The sequence below is a fragment of the Stylophora pistillata genome, chromosome 12, assembly GCF_964205215.1.
Source record: "Stylophora pistillata chromosome 12, jaStyPist1.2, whole genome shotgun sequence".
In the NCBI taxonomy this organism is placed as follows: Eukaryota; Metazoa; Cnidaria; class Anthozoa; order Scleractinia; family Pocilloporidae; genus Stylophora; species Stylophora pistillata.
Window position 1 is genome coordinate 13,358,587 of NC_142530.1, and position 20,163 is coordinate 13,378,749.

The 20,163-nt window shown below is 39.3% G+C and overlaps 1 protein-coding gene across 1 annotated transcript in view; it reads left to right on the forward strand.

The window, feature by feature from the left end:
* LOC111328390 (protein timeless homolog) overlaps window positions 1-20,163 on the forward strand; it is a 61,606-nt gene that overhangs the window by 23,051 nt on the left and 18,392 nt on the right. The window contains exons 11-19 of the mRNA XM_088742102.1: window positions 8,054-8,118; window positions 10,930-10,998; window positions 11,214-11,302; window positions 11,512-11,620; window positions 11,742-11,811; window positions 12,013-12,074; window positions 12,394-12,444; window positions 17,789-17,893; window positions 18,460-18,563. Of these exons, the coding sequence (XP_088598228.1) occupies window positions 8,054-8,118; window positions 10,930-10,998; window positions 11,214-11,302; window positions 11,512-11,620; window positions 11,742-11,811; window positions 12,013-12,074; window positions 12,394-12,444; window positions 17,789-17,893; window positions 18,460-18,563 (724 nt within the window). The remainder of the gene's footprint in view (window positions 1-8,053; window positions 8,119-10,929; window positions 10,999-11,213; window positions 11,303-11,511; window positions 11,621-11,741; window positions 11,812-12,012; window positions 12,075-12,393; window positions 12,445-17,788; window positions 17,894-18,459; window positions 18,564-20,163) is intronic.

Genomic DNA, 20,163 nt, shown 5'->3' on the forward strand with positions numbered 1-20,163 from the left:
GGTAGCAAAATCGGGTATAAACCTGGCACTGAATCCAACGAGCCCCAAGAAGCTACGGACTTCTGAGGGTGTCTGAGGCTGACTTGCCTCTGCAACTGCTCTGACTTTTTCCTCCGTTGGGCCGATGCCATGCTTACTCAGCAAAAGACCCATGAATACCACTTTAGTCATTCGGAAAGTGCATTTTTCAGCATTCAAAGTCAGCTGCTTCTCACTAAGACGTTGCAACACACTGTGTAAGTTCTTATCATGTTCCTCAGTGTCTCGACCATGAACGATAAGATCATCTGCTATGTTTGACACCCCTTGTAGACCTGCCATTGACTGGGTGATGATATGCTGGTACTTCTCTGGTGCGGCATTTACACCGAAACTCAAACGTTTGTAGCGGAATATACCATCATGGGTGGTAAAAGCAGTGATATCCCTTGAATCAGGATCCAGCTCAATTTGGTGAAAACCCCACCTTAAATCTAACTTCGAGAAAACACCACTCCCATTAAGACTTTCAAGGACTTCATCTATGGTTGGTATGGGCAATCTTTCCCGAATAATGGCCTCGTTGGCTCTCCGCATGTCGACACACAACCTTATGTCTCCGGACGGTTTAGGAGCAACAACGACTGGGCTTACCCACACCGTCGGCCCCTCGACTTTCTCAATTATGTCCTTTTCAAGGAGTTCGTTAACCTTGGCAGTTACTTTGTCCTTTACAGAAAAAGGTACTCGTCGCATTTTTTGAACGACTGGAGTTACACTGGGGTCAATGTGTAGCTTCAACTGATAATCTTTAAGCTTTCCAATTCCCTGGAATACACTGGGGTATTTTGCTTTGAGTCCTCCCACGAAGGTACCATCAACAGTGTTACAGTCTCCTGTCCCAAGAGTTCCCGAGAGATCCACACGAAGGATTCCAAGATCTGTGGCGGACGAGTATCCCAGCAAACAACGCCCGGATTCAACAACAATGAAATCTGCCACAACCTTTGCTTTGGGTACGGAAACTTCTGTCTGAAACTGGCCCTCAATTTTAAGTTCTCGACCCCCATAAGCATACAATCTCTTCAGACAAGGTTTTAATTCAATCTTGAGCCCCTGATACTTAAGTTCCTGCAGTGTATCTTTACTAATGAGGTTACTTGCAGAACCTGAATCAATCAACACATCTCTGCTGATTCCGCCAATCTTCACTGAGATAACGGGTTCAGAGGAATTTGACATAGCACATGTCTGTTCTTCTATAGTAAAAGCAAAACTGTCATCCTCACCTGACTCGTTACAATGACCCTCAACATGATTTGCCTGTCTCCCCTTACCATGACGCTGCTGTCTGCCTCCCCGTTGTTGGGTGTTACCTTGTTTTCCAGGCTTCGAGTTCCTTCCCCCTTTGCAACAGCTTGCATAATGACCATATTTACCACACTTGCTGCACTTGCGACCTCGGGCTGGACAATTTGTACTTTGAGCAAAATGACCTTCTTTACCACAGTTGAAACAAACGCTTTTCCCTTTGTCTCCACGCCCAGGACGTTCTTCAACTGCATGAGTACCTGCTCCAGGTTCTTGGCTTGGCATGACCATTTGACTTGCCTGCTCGTGTGAGGCTTCCCACTTTCGAACTTTATCCATTGCTGCTTGCAGAGTAATATTAACGACTTCCAATAGCTTCTTCTTTAGCTCAACATTAGGCAACTTTTCAATCAATTGATCCCGTAAATTTTCTTCCAAAGTTGGACCAAAATTACAATGACGAGCTTGTTTACGTAAACGAACCATGAACTTATCGGCGGTCTCTCCCTTTGTCGGCGTAAGTTGACGAAAGACATGACGCTCGTACGGTACATTGTCCTCGGCTCGAAAATGAGCATCCAACTTTCGCAGACACACCACATACTCATTATCCTCGTTAGCATTCAGTGGTCCAGGATCTGGAATATCTTCGTAAATATCTTGTACTTCCATACCTGCTAAATGAAGTAACTGAGCTGTTTTCCGAGAAGGATTCGTAATTCCCTTGCCATCGATGTAATACTGATACGATCGTTTCCACTGTCGCCATCGTTCCGCGACCTGAGAGGAAGACCCTGTTAAATCTAGAGGCGGAAGCGCCCTTTCTACTGAATTCGACATCCTCGTCGCCAATTTGTAGTGTCTAAAAATGAAGAAGTATGCCACAAAAGGCAGCCACGAAGGCGAACAACAACAGTACACACAGTACACGTTTCTTTAATAATCTTCCCGCGCTCACACTTTCCCGGATGTATACTTTTACAGAAACAACCGCTGTCCTAGTATACTACATTCCCTCTCTTTCTTCGCTTAGATGGTTGACCTCGAAAGACAGAAACATTACAAACTTCCACTTTGTTTAGACACCGTAAAAGTTCAATTCGATTCCAAATGTTCAAGACAAAAATCACGCTAAACATAAACATAGCCTTGGCCGTTCAGCTTATAAAACAACGTTTCAATGTCACTCATGTAATAACAACGAACAGTAATATGAAAATGCCAATGTCACTAGTTTTAGTACAGAACGTAGTCACTCAGAGCCTTTGGACGGCTCGTAATTCTGCCGGATCTTCTCACGTGCTGCTCAGCTGTAGGTACAGTAGAAGGTACATCTTCTGGTGGTGATTCAGCCATTGGTACTTGATCCTCTGCCACAGGTGGCGTCTCAAATGACTTAGGTTCAGTCCGTGGTTTAGCGTCCTGTTGTGGCGTTTCCTGTTCTTCTAGATCTGGCATATTAAAGGACTTAATATGCTGAAGGCTGCGTTTGTACTGGACACCTTGAGGCGATCGCAACACCACCTGGTCCCCATAACGAGATATCACCTGATATGGTTCCTTCTCATAGCAAGGTGACAGCTTATTTTCTTTCTTCTTCTCAAGCAGAACACTGTCTCCTTCTTTCACATTTCGATCTCTGGCATGGAACTTCTTGTCCACATAGTCCTTGTTAAACTGCTTTAGTATACATCCGGGAAAGTGTGAGCGCGGGAAGATTATTAAAGAAACGTGTACTGTGTGTACTGTTGTTGTTCGCCTTCGTGGCTGCCTTTTGTGGCATACTTCTTCATTTTTAGACACTACACAAGCGAGAGTACCAGCAAGAAGCTGGTAGTCCTAGCAGTGATATGCAGCTTAATCGGGCACTACATAAGCCACGAAGCCAGGAATCCACACGTTTCACTTCTTAAGTTAAACAGTAACTCACAACGAAATTTGACCTTAGAGGGAGAACCTGTATGAAGGCAGATCCCGAAAAAGTAGCTGCAGATATGAGAGCGGTAAGAAATCCAGATAATTCCTGCATGAAAGTTCTCACATTGAAACAAAGGACTGGTTAACGAAGACTCAAGTGCAGGGGTTTTTCTCGAGGCTGGCAGATGCAAGAAGATGACAGGAAAGCCGAGAAATTGAGGTGGAGGAAATATAATTATGCAGAGGAAGAGGAGCAAGAAAGATGTGAAATGCCGGAAAACATTGTTGGTCAGCTTGGTCTAAAAAACCCTATTTGCTATGATTCATACTGCTTGTGTGACCTCTCACACAATAAGAAACTTGAAACTTTCAGCGTAGTCACGCTTTGTTTAAATTTTTGAGATTCCGTATAGTTGCCAAGATAGGAAAAAAGATCTGGTAACTAAGCTTTCCACAATCTTAGAGGGATGTGACTTTAACTGGTAAGAAAAGGTCTAAACCTTTACTGAGAATATAGTACATCGTTTGACCCGTTTTGGTAAGGACTGGTTCGGCGTGCACGGGGTTTCAAGTACTTTTTTCAGAACACATCGAGCAATGGAACTTTACTTATTTGGTGGCAGAGAGACTAGTTGATAACACAAAGAAAATATGAAAATTAAAGGAAAATGGCGAAAACATAGATGTGTAGCTGCAAATTCTTCTGCCAACACAATCAATTAATTCTTACACAAGTCACGCGATGCAAATAAATCTCTCCAAATTCGTTTACTTATAATCTATTATTACCAAGTATGAAAAGGCTCTTTGAATTTTAAGAGACAAATAGACGATGAATCACCAGCGGTGATTATCAAAACTATTGGGGAAAATCAAATTCAATAATCTTTTTGTGGCCACTGATTTTGTATTTTACTTTTTTTACTTTACCTTTTAATATTTTACGGTATCACGTAAAAACATGAGCATTTCAACGTGCTTGCCGCCTGAAATTGTCATCATAATTATGTCTTCAAAAAAATTACTTTTTGGTTCATAATGAGGTAAATGTTGGTATAAATTAGAGTGAAAACAGGAAAAGTATCAATCTTACACAAACCATTTCTGTACCATGTAGTTAAATATGGATTCATGACATTTTCAATGTAAGCGCATGACACATGACTGAATCAATCCATTCTCGTGGAGATGTTCTCAAGCTCTGGTAAGACACGAAGCTCTCTTCATTAAGACATATTTTGAATGAGTGTTTATTAGTCCGTAAGTGACAGCAATTTTAGTTTTTTACAGCATAAGACAGCAGTCAAGACTAACTCAATGGAGTTTTGTCAACATGTTTTAGCCTACATGAGACAGTTAAACGTAATGTCAAACAGAAGATGTTCATTTGTACCTTCCTAATTACTAAATTTGGGGCAAGTTTGGACAAAGTTATAGACATCCTCACCTTAGCAAAACAGCCGTGCTGGTTTTGAAAATACGCACTGCCTCAAATAATGATTTTGAGTAAGAAATGGAGTAGCCACAAATATGCATAAATTAAGTCATAAGTACTTTGATCGTTGAAAATTAGTAAAGTTCATTGAGCTCCTGTAGCTCGAAAAGACTAGTTGCCAAAAATGTTTTTGTTGTTTTCGGTACACCAGCCCTAATAGTAAACACAGATAGTAGTGAGGACTCCAGATTCCGTTACACTTTTCAGGAAAGTGTGTTGGAACAACAGCACACTCGCTAAAATTTGAAAAGTGCTATTTGCGTGGCATTTTCAAAATAGCTTCATTCTTAAATGTTTGGTCAAAATTTACATATTTTGCTATTAATCAACAGAGGAGATGTAACATAATATCACATGTCTGATTTATGCTCTTTGAACAAATGCGTAAGTTCTTAGAGCCTCCAGCGAAACGCTCAAAATAAACGCTGAAATAAACAATTTCTTTGTTTTTGACTGTCCTCATATCTCGTTGCCAAAAATTGGATAAAATAGCTGTCGTGTTCTTAGCGTAGTGTTCAACCGAGACACGAAGGGTATACAAATCGATGGTTTATTTTCCTTCAGTGTCGAATGGTGAAACTACATGTAAATAAAATACAGAAACAATGAAACGAAAACAGAAAACAGAAAATACGACAAGGCAAAAATGATAAAATAATGGAATAATGAAAACCTACATGGATGTGGCTGCGATGAATGATGAACTGAGAAACTGAGGTGATAAATTAAGGTGAGACCTACCGAAACTAAAATGCAACACACGAGCTGTGAACTGAACGGGCCTGGGAAATAAAACTGACCGAGTGGGTCCCAGGGCCCACTGACAAAAAGGGCAGCAAAACCCGTAACAATAGCATTATGAACCAAATAAATACAATTTTTGGCGATAGAACAGATCAAATATCTCACAGTAAAAATTTGAGGGAATTCTGTGATCAGCCAAAATTTGAGTGGTTGGTTCTTACGCGGACAGCCTCTTAAGGGACCCTCGATTGGTTGAAGAGTTATTTGACAGGACGAAAACAGTTTACAGAGTTAAATGGAGTTAAGTGAGACCTTCTCCCAGTATCCATGGGGATACCTCATGGATCAGTGCTAGGACCGACTCTGTTCACACTTTTCACAAATGATCTGCCGCCATCTGTCCAGTTGGGGTCTGTATCTGTTTGCTGATGATACCACGGTCTTCTGTATAGGGGACATGGCAGACAAGGCCATCGCAAAGTTGAACAGGGCATTGAAGGAAGTTTATGACTGGTGTGGTAGAAACCAGTTAACACCCCATCCAAGAAAGAGCGAAGCGATGCTACCTTGTAAGAGAAACCCAATGGGGCCGATTGCCTCGGTGTTATTGGGTGACTCCAGTATAAAATGGGTGACTAAAGCACGTGTGTTAGGTTTGACAGTCGACCACAAGTGAACATGGGATGAACATTTTAATGGATGTTAAGAAGAGTTTTGTTAGCAAACTAGACCGGTTAAAACGATCTAGATTCTTCCCAAAAAGCGTTTTGAGAGACTTCTACTTTAAGGTTATTTTGCCCTCTGTTAAATACGGACTAGTACTGTGGGGAGCGTGTTGTAACTCAAATTTACTTGATTCAGTTGAAAGACTTCATTGTAGAGCATCTCAAATCATTTTTAACTTACCAAGAGACATGCCTTCAAAAGAGGTGCTGGCCTATGATCAGTGGCCCACTATTTACTTATATCATAAAAAAGATATTCTTAAGATCTTTTTTAAAGCACAAAATGGCTGCTTGCCTGAATTGCTGTCTAATAGTATTTACATAGAAAGGAGTAATGGATATTCACTACGGGGTGGAGACTGCTTATCAGTACAAAGATTCGAAACTAGACTTGTTATGGATTCGCTGGCTTACAGAGGCACTGTTCTGTGGAATACGATTTGTCTCAGTGAGAATGGAACATTGCATCTGAGCAACAAAGATCAATATCTGATAAGAACAAAAGATCATTTCAAGGATTTTAAATTCGAGACTACCTCCGCCTCTACAACATGGCGTAGAAATGCAGATTTTATATATAATTGATGATTATTTATGTATATTTTAGTGATATTTTACCTATTCAGTAATGATTTTATCTTGTAAAAAATTTTTTTTTAATTTGTAATTTGTAATGCACTAGTTACCAGTCTTGTCAATATTTTGACATTTTATTTACATTAGGATTTATGTCTTTAATTATAAATACACGACCCCACAAGCTTGCAGCTTTAAATTTTTATCGTGTTTAAATAATGGTCATCCATCCATCCATCATCCAGCTAAAAGTATTCTATAATAGTTCTTTTCTGGAAAATCGATGCAAACTAATTACAACAGACGAAACTGAGGTGTCTGCCTTCGATGATCTGATGCGAATCATAAGGAATAAATGAGGATGTGCAATTTATTCCTGAGGAAGAATTTCGGATTCAGTACAGGGACGATGAGGATGCTTTCGTCACGAAGTAGTCACAACTTACGTCCATTGTAGTTAGTTCGCATCAATCTTCCAGAAGAGAAAGTAAAATAAATTGTTAACACTCTAGTTTATTAATTCTTCATCAGGAAAAAACTGTAAACACTGGAGTTCTACTGAATCTGCAATTCTTCATCAGGAATAAATTGTGGACACTCTAATTTATTCCTTACGATTAGCATCAGATCATCGAATGTAGACACCTCAATTTCATTCGTTGTTGCTAATGGCAACTGTTACGCATGCCTTCAAAAACATTGTCTACCTGTTTTGGTAGTATAATACCTTTCTTAAGACCACTGAAAATTATACTTTACAAATAAGCATAAAAATCAGGTGTTGTTTGTTTATCATGTCCCTAAGTCCCTGCGCATCGCTGAATCCCAACTTCCTCGCGTCCCACATCCCTGAGTCCTAGCATCTCCGAGTCCCCAAGTGCCACGTCTCCCCAAGTCACACTTCTCCGAGTCCCACGTCTCCGAATCCCACGTCCCCGAGTCCCACGTCCCCCACCCCCACGTCCCCCGAGTACCACATTCCCCAGCCCCACGTTCCCCGAGTCTCATGTTCCCAAGTCCCATGTTCCCCAAGTCCTGAGTCGCACATCCCCGTCCCACTTTTAGTCACAGCCAGGCTATGAAACTGCAACGCATGCTTATGATTTAGTGTATATTCCCTGAATATTATTGTAGACCAGGCTTTTACATGCCTACAAGCCGCATGATTGTGTCTTGATTAATTTGAAATGACAAGAAAACACAATGGGAATAGGGTTTCAGAGAGCACAAATTACACCGTAATCCCAATTTGTTCAGCTTATTGTCAACTTGCCTAGATTTGCTCTGCTTTGTGTGTTTGTGGTAGAATCCAGAGAGTTTGGCAAAAGCTGGTGATGGAAGATTAAGACGTGAAAAGAGGGATGATGAAAGGTAGGGTTGTCTTAATTCTCCTAAAATAAAAATATTCATCTTTTTTTCATTTTGACTAGAGGAGAATTTATGTGACTTATTATTTTTGTTTATCTATTCCATTGTTCTTATATATATAATATGTTGTGGTTCAAATTTTACCTCTGGTTTAATTTTTTCAAACCAGTTCAATTTTTTTGAACCAGTTTAATTTTTGTAAGGCAGTTTTCAATCAACTGTCTGAAAAAGGGCCTTCATTTCTTGGAATGTGGATTGAAAAATGGGGCTTGGCTTTTTAGGGGGGAATTCTGAAAAAGAAGTAGACGTCAGATAAAGAACGAGATTTCTCCATGATCTCTCATCACCGTATTATTCCTTACTCTCTTCCTATCTGCTCCCGTTATGCTCCTCAGATTTTTTTTTTTCTTTTATTCCTGACTTTAGAGTAGGCGCTCTATCATTATTTCAACTCACCTGGACTTGAACCATGCACCAACATTTTCAGAATCTGTTGCCGTCTCTTCGATCCATTAGGCCACTTTTTACACTATTATAATTTTAGTCCCAGGCTCCCCTCTGCTCGGCCAAATTTATTATTAAAATATTTGTATGCTTAGACGCATATGCATTTTATGCAAATTTGGACTTTGAAAGAAAAAATGGCAGAGAACTCATGCGTCTCAAAAGAAATTTTTCTTCAAAAATTAAATGATTTAAAAGCTGAACAAACCAAAAATGAATCGCTAGTAACTTTGTTTATCGACGACAATTTTTTTGACAAGGTGAAGAGATATTTCAAACAGAAAAGTGCCTCGGACTAGATTCAGGAGAACAAACCTATTTACAAATGACCAAATGGGAGATGGACACAATCAAGCGAAAGAACTGGTCCTATGAAAATGATTCGCTAGTAACGAAAGGCGAAAAGAAAGTAATCCCCAAAGGATAGCTTCATAAGGTTTTAAGCCTTGCACACAAATGCATACATCACCGATGAAGACAGATATCCAGCAAATGGATCAACAATAACTACAGCGAAGTCAACAGTGAAGTAATCAGCCTGTTTGTTGCTTCATGTCATTTTCACACTGAACAAGAATCTATTACTATAGTTGTGTGAAAATGGTAGAAAAACCCCTTCAGTCTCTGCATTTCCTTTTTCTTGTTGAGATTGACCTAATGGAATTCAGAAACTGTCCATGCACAGAACCTCATACCTGGATGATTAATATCGTAGATCATCATACCAAATATGTTTATGTTTCACCACTTGTAAACAAAACTGCTGATTAAGTGCTGAGAGCCATAAAAACATACTGTTACACGTAATTATGGTTTCCCAAAAATGACTCTCACTGACAGTGGAAAGGAATTTAAAAACAAAAAAATGGAAGCATTCTGCAAGGAAAATTTGCAAGGAATTTTTGTATTGCTTGTTACTTAAGACTCAACAATAAAATTTATTTGTTGCAAAAACATTATCAGTACTTTTAAAGAAAAAAAAAGAGCTATAGACTTATTCAAACAGTTCAAGGTTTTCTTGCTTGAATACACTGCTGCAGTACATTCCCTTACCCTAACCCCAACCATATTCTTAACTCCAACCAGTAAAATGAACATTTGCTAAAATTTGAACACCTTAAAAACACAAGTTTATGTTATACAGAGTACATTTTACATGTAAAACATCAAAAAAATAAGAATGAGCTGTGCGCTTAAAAATTTTAAACCAGTTTGAAAATTCTACACCAGTTTAAAATTTATAAACCAGTTTAAAAAAAATTAAACCAAAGGTAAAATTTGAACCACAACATATACACTAATATGTATGATGCACGATCCTCGCAGTAGTAGCGCTATTTAAGCAATAGCGAAAATCAGACCTGAAAAAAATCAGGCCTGTACGGGATTCGAACCACTGACCTCTGCGATACCAGTGCAGCGCTCTACCAATTGAGCTAACAAGCCAACTGGGAACAGGCCGTTAAGTTGATTCGTAATAAACCCGTGAAAGTGATAAATCAGATACAATGAAATATATGAAGTTCATATATTCAAAATACGTTCAAAATATATTCAAAATATATTCAAACGGCCTGCTCCCAGTTGGCTTGTTAGCTCAATTGGTAGAGCGCTGCACTAGTATTGCAGAGGCCAGTGGTTGGAATCCCGTACAGGCCTGACTTTTTTCAGGTCTGATTTTTGCTATTGCTTAAATAGCGCTATCTACTGCGAGGATCGTGCATCATACGTATCTAATACTGCAGTTCAAAATATATGAACTTCATATATTTCATTGTATCTGATTTATCACTTTCACGGGTTTATTACGAATCAACTTAACGGCCTGTTCCCAGTTGGCTTGTTAGCTCAATTGGTAGAGGGCTGCACTAGTATCGCAGAGGTCAGTGGTTCGAATCCCGTACAGGCCTGATTTTTTTCAGGTCTGATTTTTGCTGTTGCTTAAATAGTGCTATCTACTGGGAGGATCGTGCATCATACGTATCTAATACTGCAGTTCAAAATATATGAACTTCATATATTTCATTGTATCTGATATACACTAATTATCAATTCTGTTTTTGTGACTGTTCAGGTGGGAATGGTTTATTGTTGGTGATACTCTCACAGATATCTCACCTGTACAATCACCCTCCACAATTCAGTTCCCATTACTTCTGGCTCCAAATCAACTACTGAATACTCATTTTATAATAAAATGAGCGTGCAGTGTGATTTTCAACATTAAATTTTCTCAGTGAAGTCTGTATACGCTAGAACTCAAAGATAGTGATTTTGCATTGAATTTGAATGCCCTCATTGTTTTCACAGGCAGCTTGAGATCATTCGGCAACAGGAGCTTGCAGAAAAGTTAAACAATGCAAGGAAATTTTCAGGAAGGTTAGTTACTGTAGCAAAAAAAATGGGTTTTTACAGCTATATATAACTAATTTATTATTGTGCTCTGTACCTTTCAAAGTTTCTGTTTAACTCAAGTTTTCATGATTCACCTAAACTTCAGTGCAGTTTGGTTTTAGTATTACAAATAAATAAAATGACCTTTACACAAATGATTTAGCTTCAGTTGTTAGTGATACACTTACTTTCTATTTTAGACATTCCAGATTTGGCGGAACATTTTATGTCCAGAATATGAAATCCATAAATGATAAGAATCAGCTTGTATATCATAGACCACTTGCCGGTGAGTATTTTAATAACCATGCAACTACTTTAAGGCAGATGTACAGAGAGGCCTGCACAAAATGGGTGCTGAAGGCTCTTGGCACAACTAGGTTTCATTCTTGAGCTGTACAATCACTGTCAAAATGTGTGGTTCAGTTTTGTTGTTCATTTCATTTGTCATTCTACTGATGAAACATCTAATGAAACAATGCTTTCTTGTAACACTAGAGGTGAAAAACATGAGTTTTGACCATAACAAAACAGCACCTAAGAAGAGGAAAAAACAACTGCTTGCAAAAGAAATGGGAGAAGAAAGGAGATCCACATTGAGCATAAGGTACCTGATCTTAAGTTGCTGTAGGTGTCTTGATTAGATTAACAAACATTGCAATTTCCGAACATTTGATAGTCATCCAACCATCAAAACTTATTACTCTTTTATTTTTGTTTTCTTCTAGGTTATTTTTAAGGAACTTTTGCAAGGAGTTTTTGAAAAATTGCTACAATCCACTCATGAACATTGTAAAGGTAAGTTGCATTAAACTTCTTCAGTCCACAACTGACACTGTAAAGGAGATAAATTTAATTACTTGTGTAAATTTGAGCACTTTCACATTGATCTCAATTCATTGTATTTTCTTACGTAGAGTTAATGTAAACAACCTTGAAAGGACTGTTTGTAGTGAATGAGCTCTTTGACACTAGTGAATTCATATTCATTACTCTTAGGATAACATCAAACATGGGAGATCTCAAGAGAATGATGAATCTTACTTCCTATGGGCAATGAGGTATGAATCCCTTTATAAAATGTTACACTTTAAGTAGCATATATAAAATTCATTCAAAAACTTAAGTCTCACTTCTGAGTTAGTCTGCTGTCTTTAATCTGTACAGTGCAACATATACACAGTAAATGACAACTCATTAGCAGTTTAGAAGTGATGCATGTATGTGCCATCTACATTCTTTATGCTACAAACTGTTATTCCAGTATGTAAAACAATCACTCTGGTCCTTAGTTGATGTAAAGCAGTACAGCTAATATGTATTAATTTTTTTCTTGCTTTTGTTTTGCTGAGGTTTAATTTTTTTGTACATCTTTTAAAGATTTTTCATGGAATTCAGCAGACACCATGACTTTCGAGTTGATTATATCAGGTAGGGATGAGAAACTTTCTGTTATGATATGTAGAAAATTCCGGAAGTCAACATTTGCTTTTTCTTTGACAAGACCGTTCTTGAATGTCGATCAGCTGATCTTTCTTATGTAAATCTTAAAGGTTATGTAACCCTGGAATGTTATGTAACTTTCTGGACTGGTTATGTAATCACTTCGGACATTCGAATCTAGTTCTCGAGTTACACGAGTGAACATTGACATAAGTTAGTCGTTGTCATGTTGTTGTTATATTGTTAGCTCTAAAGGTAACCTGCCTCTCAAGTAATTAAAGTTTGTGTTCAAAGAAGCTTACTGGACTCAGACTCCCTATCTTGCTCTCTCGCGTCCTAAAGGTCAAAACTTGGTGTCAGGAGGTGAGTAACGTCCACGAGCTTTGTTGTTGTTGGTGGAAGTTTATTTTAGTTTGGTCATGACCTTGACCTCTGCTGGTCAGCAGTCTTCTGGTTCATTGGCTGCTGCACTGATCTATACCACCACAGTACCGCTAGCCAAACTTCCAGATCCTCTTAATCTTGAAGACAGGTCTTGTAGAGGTGATAACTGGTTACACTTAAAGAGGGCATGGCAAATCTATGAACGGGCAGCTGGAATCAGTCAAAAGTACAGCCCAGTCCGTGTTGCTCATTTTCTTAACATTGTTGGAAGAGAAGGAGTCCAATTGTTTGACACCTTTACCTTCACTGAAGACGAAAGCACTGACAATATTGATGATGTCCTGGCTAAATTTGAATCTCGTTGTCTGCCGCAACAAAATCAGACGTATGAACAATACCTCTTCAAGGGAGAGCAAGAACCAGGAGAAAGTGTCGATCAATATTGCACAGCACTGATGTGCCTTTCTGAACACTGGGTTCATGAACCTAAGAGACAGCTTGATAAAAGACCGCCTCATTCTTGGAGTCAAGAATGATCGATCACGCAAGAAACTTTTAGAGAAGAAAGATCTCACTTTGGATAACGCTTTGGTTATTTTGCGAACACAAGAGTTAACTGATATACGCGCATTAGACATGACAACTGAAGAAGCTAATGTGAATAGGGTAAAGGCCAAGAAAACGAAATCGCCTAAGACCCAGACTGAGGATACAACATCGCATAAACACACCTCAGGTAAGAAGCGGACTCCTCTGTGGAAGCCAAGAGGGAAAAGTTCTGGTAACCCCAACAATGTATACACTCGAGAATGCAAGTTTTGTGGTACTGTTCACGAGATGAAAAAGTCAGCTTGTCCAGCTGTTGGCAAGAAATGCACCAAATGTGGCAAAGAAGGACACTTTGCAAAAAAATGCGACTCTCGCTCTGTCAATCACGTACAAGATTGTGAAATCTACAGCCATAAACACTCCCCCACATCAGCTTATGTGACAGCGTCCCTTAATAATAATGCCAAAGTACAACTTCAGATTGATACAGGTGCTTCATGTAACATCCTCCCCAAAAGTACCTACATCCAAGCTACAGGAGACAAACAGTGTAAGACCTTTGAACAGTTGTGTACAAGGCTCATCATGCACAACAAGACTGTAGTCTGGCCACCTGGTCAAATCTGCCTACTTACTGAACGGAAAGGAAGAAAATATGGAGTTCTTTATCACATTGTAAAGCAAGATTTGACACCACTCCTCTGTTGAATGACATGTGAAAAGATGAACCTGGTCAAAATCTTGGATGCCGATGTAAACGCGACTCACGACAAAATAATTGACATCTCATCAAATGTTAGAAGTGATCCTATCCTCTATGAATTTACCAATATCTTCACTGGAATTGGATGCCTTGAAGGAACCTACGCCACTCAAGTGGATGAAGGTTTCCACCCGGTGGTACATCTGCCTTGCAAAGTACCAGTCCCACTTCGAGATACCCTCAAGTTAGAGCTGGATAACATGGTGAAGAAGAGTGGTATCTTCGCCAAGGTAATTGAGCTGACATCATGGGTCTCTAGCCTTGTTATAGTGAAGAAATCTAACGGGAAAATACGAGTATGTCTGGATCCTCGAGATCTCAACCACGCAGTGAAATGCTCGCATTATCCACTTCCAACTATCGAGGAAGTAGCAACTCGCCTTAGTGGTTCTAAAGTCTCTAGCGTGTTAGATGCCAAATGTGGATTCTAGCAGGTACAACTTGACGAAAAGAGTAATTACTTGACAACCATGAACACACCTTTTGGTCGCTATCGATGGCTCAGAATGCCATTCAGAATAAACTCAGCCCCGGAAGTATGGCAACAACGAATGCGCGAGCTAGTAGAAGGACTCACAGGTGTTGAAGTCATTGCCGATGATTTCCTAGTTTGCGGTTTTGGAGACTCTAATGAAGCTGCAATTGCGAACCATGGTCAGAATCTCATGGCTTTCCTCCGTCGCGCAAGAGAAAGAAACCTCACTCTCAACAACGAGAAGTTGAAACTTTGGCAGTCTCAAGTTCCTTTCATAGGACACCTCCTTACAGTGGAAAGTCTAAAACCTGACCCGTCAAAGGTACAGGCTATAGTGGACTATCCAGTGCCTACCAATCTCGTAGAACTCAGAACGTTTTTAGGAATGGTGCAGTATCTGGTGAGATTATGCCAACATCTGTCTTCAGCATCACAGCCCTTAAGACAGTTGGAAAAGAAGGAAATAGAATGGCATTGGCAACACCCTCAAGATAAAGCCTTCAAGGAGATAAAAGAGCTCATCACTAAAGCCCCAGTCCTACAGTACTTTCACGTGAGTAAGAATGTCACTATACAGTGCTATGCCTCACAGTACGGCATTGGTGCAACTCTACTTCACGAAGGACAGCCAGTTTACTACGCTAACAGAGCACTGACGTCGACATAGCAAAATTATGCACAAATTGAGAAGGAGCTCCTAGCTGTCGTATTCTCTTGTGAGCACTTCAAACATTACATTTATGGCAAGCACATCACAGTCAAAACAGATCACAAGCCACTGATTGCTATACAGAAGAAGCCAATCAATACAGCTTCTAAGAGATTACAGTGTATGATGCTTTGTCTTCAAAGATTTGACCTGAATCTCACTTACAAGCCAGGCAAAGAGATGTACATCGCTGACGCACTTTCTCGTGTTCTACCTAGGCAGTCAAAGATACCAAAAAAATAATGCCAGCACCTCATCCTGCTATAAAGATCTAGAAACTGTCAACTTTGTTGAAGACTTGTCGATATCAGAGTCAACACTTGCCAAGTTTCAAGTGGAAACGGCCAAAAATGAATCTTTACAAGCGTTGTCACAAGTTATACGTGCTGGCTGGCCTACAAAACTTCCGTGGTACCTACAAGCGCACAGCTTTTCTTCAAATACCAAGATGAAATGACACTCCAAAATGGCCTAGTTTTTAAAGGAGCGAAGATCGTTGTCCAGAGAGCCTTCGCCGTGGTATGATAGAGGAAACACATAAGTCTCATCAGGGACTCCAAGCATGCCTTCGAAGGGCCAGAGAGGTTTTCTTCTGGTCAGGAATGTCTGCACAACTCAAGAATCGTATTGATAAGTGCTCTATATGTCAAAGTGTGAGACCTGAACAAGCCAGTGAACCTCTTCAGCCTCACCCAGTTCCTGACAGGCCATGGCAATGAGTTGGAACAGATCTGTTTACCTTCGAGAACCGAAATTACCTTGTATTAGTTGATTACTACAGCAACTTTATCGAGCTGGATCACCTTGCTGACACTTTGTCCCAGACAGTCATTCACGAGCTGAAGATGCATTTTTCGCAACATGGGTACCCGATTACGTAGTTTCTTACAATGGTCCTCAGTATACATCCTCAGAGTTCCAAAGATTTGCAGTAACATGGAAGTTCACTCACGTCACTATGTCACCACACTATTCACAAGCTAATGGGAGGGCCAAAAGTGCAGTCAAAACCTGCAAGACTTTAATGAAGAAAGCTCTTCTGTGCCAATCCAATCCATATCTTGGTTTATTGGATCACCATAACACCCCCACTGCTGCGACAAGTATGTCTCCATGCCAAAGACTTTTTGGTTGCCGAACTAAGACGCTTCTACCCTTCTGAGAGTCATTACTCAAGATTGACCAAACAGTTAGTGATCTTCTCAAAAGGGATCGTGTCAAGCAAGTGAAACATTTCGACCAACATGCTAAACAACTCTCGGAACTCAAATCAGATGACATAGTGCGCATGAAAATGCCTGGAGAAACAAAGTGGTCAAAAGCAGTTGTTTCTTCTAAACTAGAAACTATCAGCCTTGTTTCTTTTAAAGTCGCATCTTGCAGTTACAAAGTTGAAGTCAATGGTAGATTCTACAGGTGTAATTGCAAGCAGTTGCGTTCTACCACGGAACCACTTCAAGAAACCCCCTTCAAAATGGACGAAGATGACCTGATTGTTCCAGGCAATCTGCCGGAACAGAACCACCCCCCTCCAGCAAGTTCTCAAGTAGAAACATCCACGTCCCCTCCTAGATCTCAACTACCCCCAACACCTCAAACAACAGAGCTGAGTGCAAGACCACCTCAAGAAGTTTCTACAACTGAGATAAGGACACGGCATGGACAACTGATCAAGCCACCTAAAAAGTTTGACATTGAGTTATAGTTAAAAAAAAAAAAAATAGAAAAATGGAAAGATGCTATGATATGTAGAACCTTCCGGAAGTCAACATTTGCTTTTTCTTCGACAAGACCGTTCTTGAATGTCGCTCAGCTGATCTTTCTTATGTAACTCTAAAATGTTATGTAACTCTTAAATGTTATGTAACTCTTAAATGTTATGTAACTCTTAAAGGTTATGTAACCCTTGAATGTTATGTAACTTTCTGGACTGGTTATGCAATCACTTCGGACATTCGAATCTAGTTCTCAAGTTACACGAGTGAACATTGAGATAAGTAAGTTGTTGTCATGTTTTTGTTATATTGTTAGCTCTAAAGGTAACCTTCCTCTCAAGTAATTAAAGTTTGTGTTCAAAGAAGATTACTGGAATCAGACTCCCTATCTTGCTCTCTCACATCCTAAAGGTCAAAACTCTTTCCAATATTGTTTCCATTTGAATCATTATCCTCATTGTGTAAATTATTTTTTCTTGTGACCGTTTGGGGATAGCTGCCACAAATTTTGTACAATTTTTATTTTGATGAAACATTAACTCTTTCTTAATGTTTTTCTGTCATTTTATCACTCCTCTGCTTGAAGATGTAAAGCTGCTGCAAATAGAAGTCCTTTTTGGTCACTCTTAAGAGTGAGAGGGAAATAATTACCCCTCACCCTTCATTCCTAATTTAGACTTGCAGATTTTTTGTCAATAGGCATCCATTGTAACCTTTCTGTTTTGTTGCTTTTTTAGTGAAACCCTCAGTGTGGTGACCTTTACTGACCTTTTAAATGTCATAGTCAAGTTTTATGATGGCTTGGAATCAAACAAAAGTGAAGCCTCTGTATGGGGGCGCAGGTACGATTTTAAAGGAGTGAACATTAGGGGTTTTTTCTACTGAAATCCTGCACTGTACAAAGAGGGAAGCACCTGTAACCATCTGTTGTTGGCTTGCACCTTTGGTTCTTTCATGTCTTGAAAAGAAAACCACAGTAGATTTTTTTCCCCAAGATTTTCTCTCATCATTTAGACTGCTTTATATTACAAACTCATTTGTCCTTGTGCTACTATAGGATTGCTAAACGATAACAATTTTGATAAAATTAGATTTAAGCAGTGTATCACTACAAAGAATGCTTTATGATTGGATATGGTAAAACCAAATCCACGGTAATCACAACAGCCAATCAGAAGAAAGGAAAATATCTTAGAGAGCCAATGAGATTAAGGAGAAGTTGCAGTGGTGAGCAAGTGAGCTTAGTGGTTGAATGAGTCAGTAACATGGTACAAAATTGTGTTAGTCTCTGAGATGAATTTGAACCTGAGACTTGAGGTAGTTGGAGGCAATCTTCCGCTGCTGACCTACAATAACTGGATGTGTCCAAAGTTGAGAATTAAACTTTAGTAATTAAATGTTTTCTTAGACTTCACCTTGCAGTTCAAGCGTATAAAGAATTGCTGATCAACCTAACATTCATGGATAAGTCTGAGGTTGAAAGTCTGCAAGAAAATACCAAGATTATTAAAGGTAAGGGTAGATTAATTCATGCAGTATTATTGAAAATGAATTTTGTCTCAGTACCGTAGTTACCTGCGTAGAGGCTGCACTTTCTTGACGAAAAACCCCCTTGAAAGTGATTGTAACATGTTCACTCCGAGAACCTTGTCTTTTGATCTTCGTGGTGCAAGCCAAAAATTGTACTTGCCGAAACCAAAAACTGACTTCCTGAAGTGTAGCTTCAGTTATAGCGGAGCTTCTCTTTGGAATGATCTTTCTGAGGATATTCACACTACAAAATCTCTACGCATCTTCAAGAGAAGATAAATGGCTCTCTTTATTGGGCTCCCACACGGCAAATATGTAAACCAGTTAATAGAAAATTTTACTTAAGAGGAATTTCTCCTTTGTTTTCTATTGTCATACTGATATTTTACCGTGTTTTAAATAAAGATTTCATTCATTCATTCAGTGCGGCCTATACACAGGTACAAGAGTTCACAGCTCATTAATATGCAAAGTTTCCCAATGCAATAATCAACAAACTTCCTCAGTTATTCACAATTTCATTCAATGCATTGTACGAGCTTACGTTAAATTAGTTCATATCCTCCAAGAATTTTGCTTCTCTCGGCTGTAATAAGTTTGTCCAGCTTCTGAACATGTTTCTTATTTGAAGACATCCGCTGTAATTTGCATGAAATAGCCATTCCTCCTCAAGGACCTTGTGAGTGAACCCTCTTTCCAGTCACTTGGCAAGAAATCTCTCCACCGTTCTTAAAAAAAATAACAAGTAATACAGCTGAATTCTGCCGGCAGGTGTCCCACAAGTTTATTTCCAGTTGAATCGGTCTCATAAATTGTGGGTTTCCAGGTGTTTCCATATACATGATATCCTTGTATTTCACTTTTCATTTCATAGTTGCAAGTAGTTCCACCCATTTTCTGGTTACTTTTGGCCTGTAAAAACAGCTGAATCGTTGAATCACAAACAATGCGAGCAATATTCTCAATAACATTTGCTCTATTCGCTTTGCATAGAGAGGGGTTCATTTTTTTTCAATACTATTAGCCCAGTATGTAACATGGTAACCTGCATGTTGCACACTGTCAAAGAATGAAAACAGGCAAATCACTCTCATTTTCTAAGAAATCACGATGCCAAAAGGATCAACAAGAGTATCATATTCATCACGTTTTAAACTCGCCGTCATTACTTGCGCTTTAGAGAAGGGAAACCGAGAAGCTGCACGCCAATATGGAGTATACAAGAAGAACATACGAAGATGGAAGCATGTAAATATTTTCTACGAACATTTCCACTCAAGAAGACGGTTTTCTTTCTTAGAGATGTTGTTTTGTTGTCGAATGAGAAATTTAAAGAGAGAGTTTTCTCAACGTTATGGCTTGATTGTGCTTTGTTACTGGAAAAAACTTTTTTCCCTGGAGGTCAGGTCAATAGTTCATAGTGCAGCCTATACGTGGGTGCCTATATGCATGTAAATATGTTAGTTTTCATCTAAGAGGAGCAAGAGGAATCTCATTTGCTACAGCTGACAACAAAAGCTTTGTGAGTGAAATTCATAACCTCTCTCAACTAGTTACTTGTAATTGTTACTGTTCAGTTCAT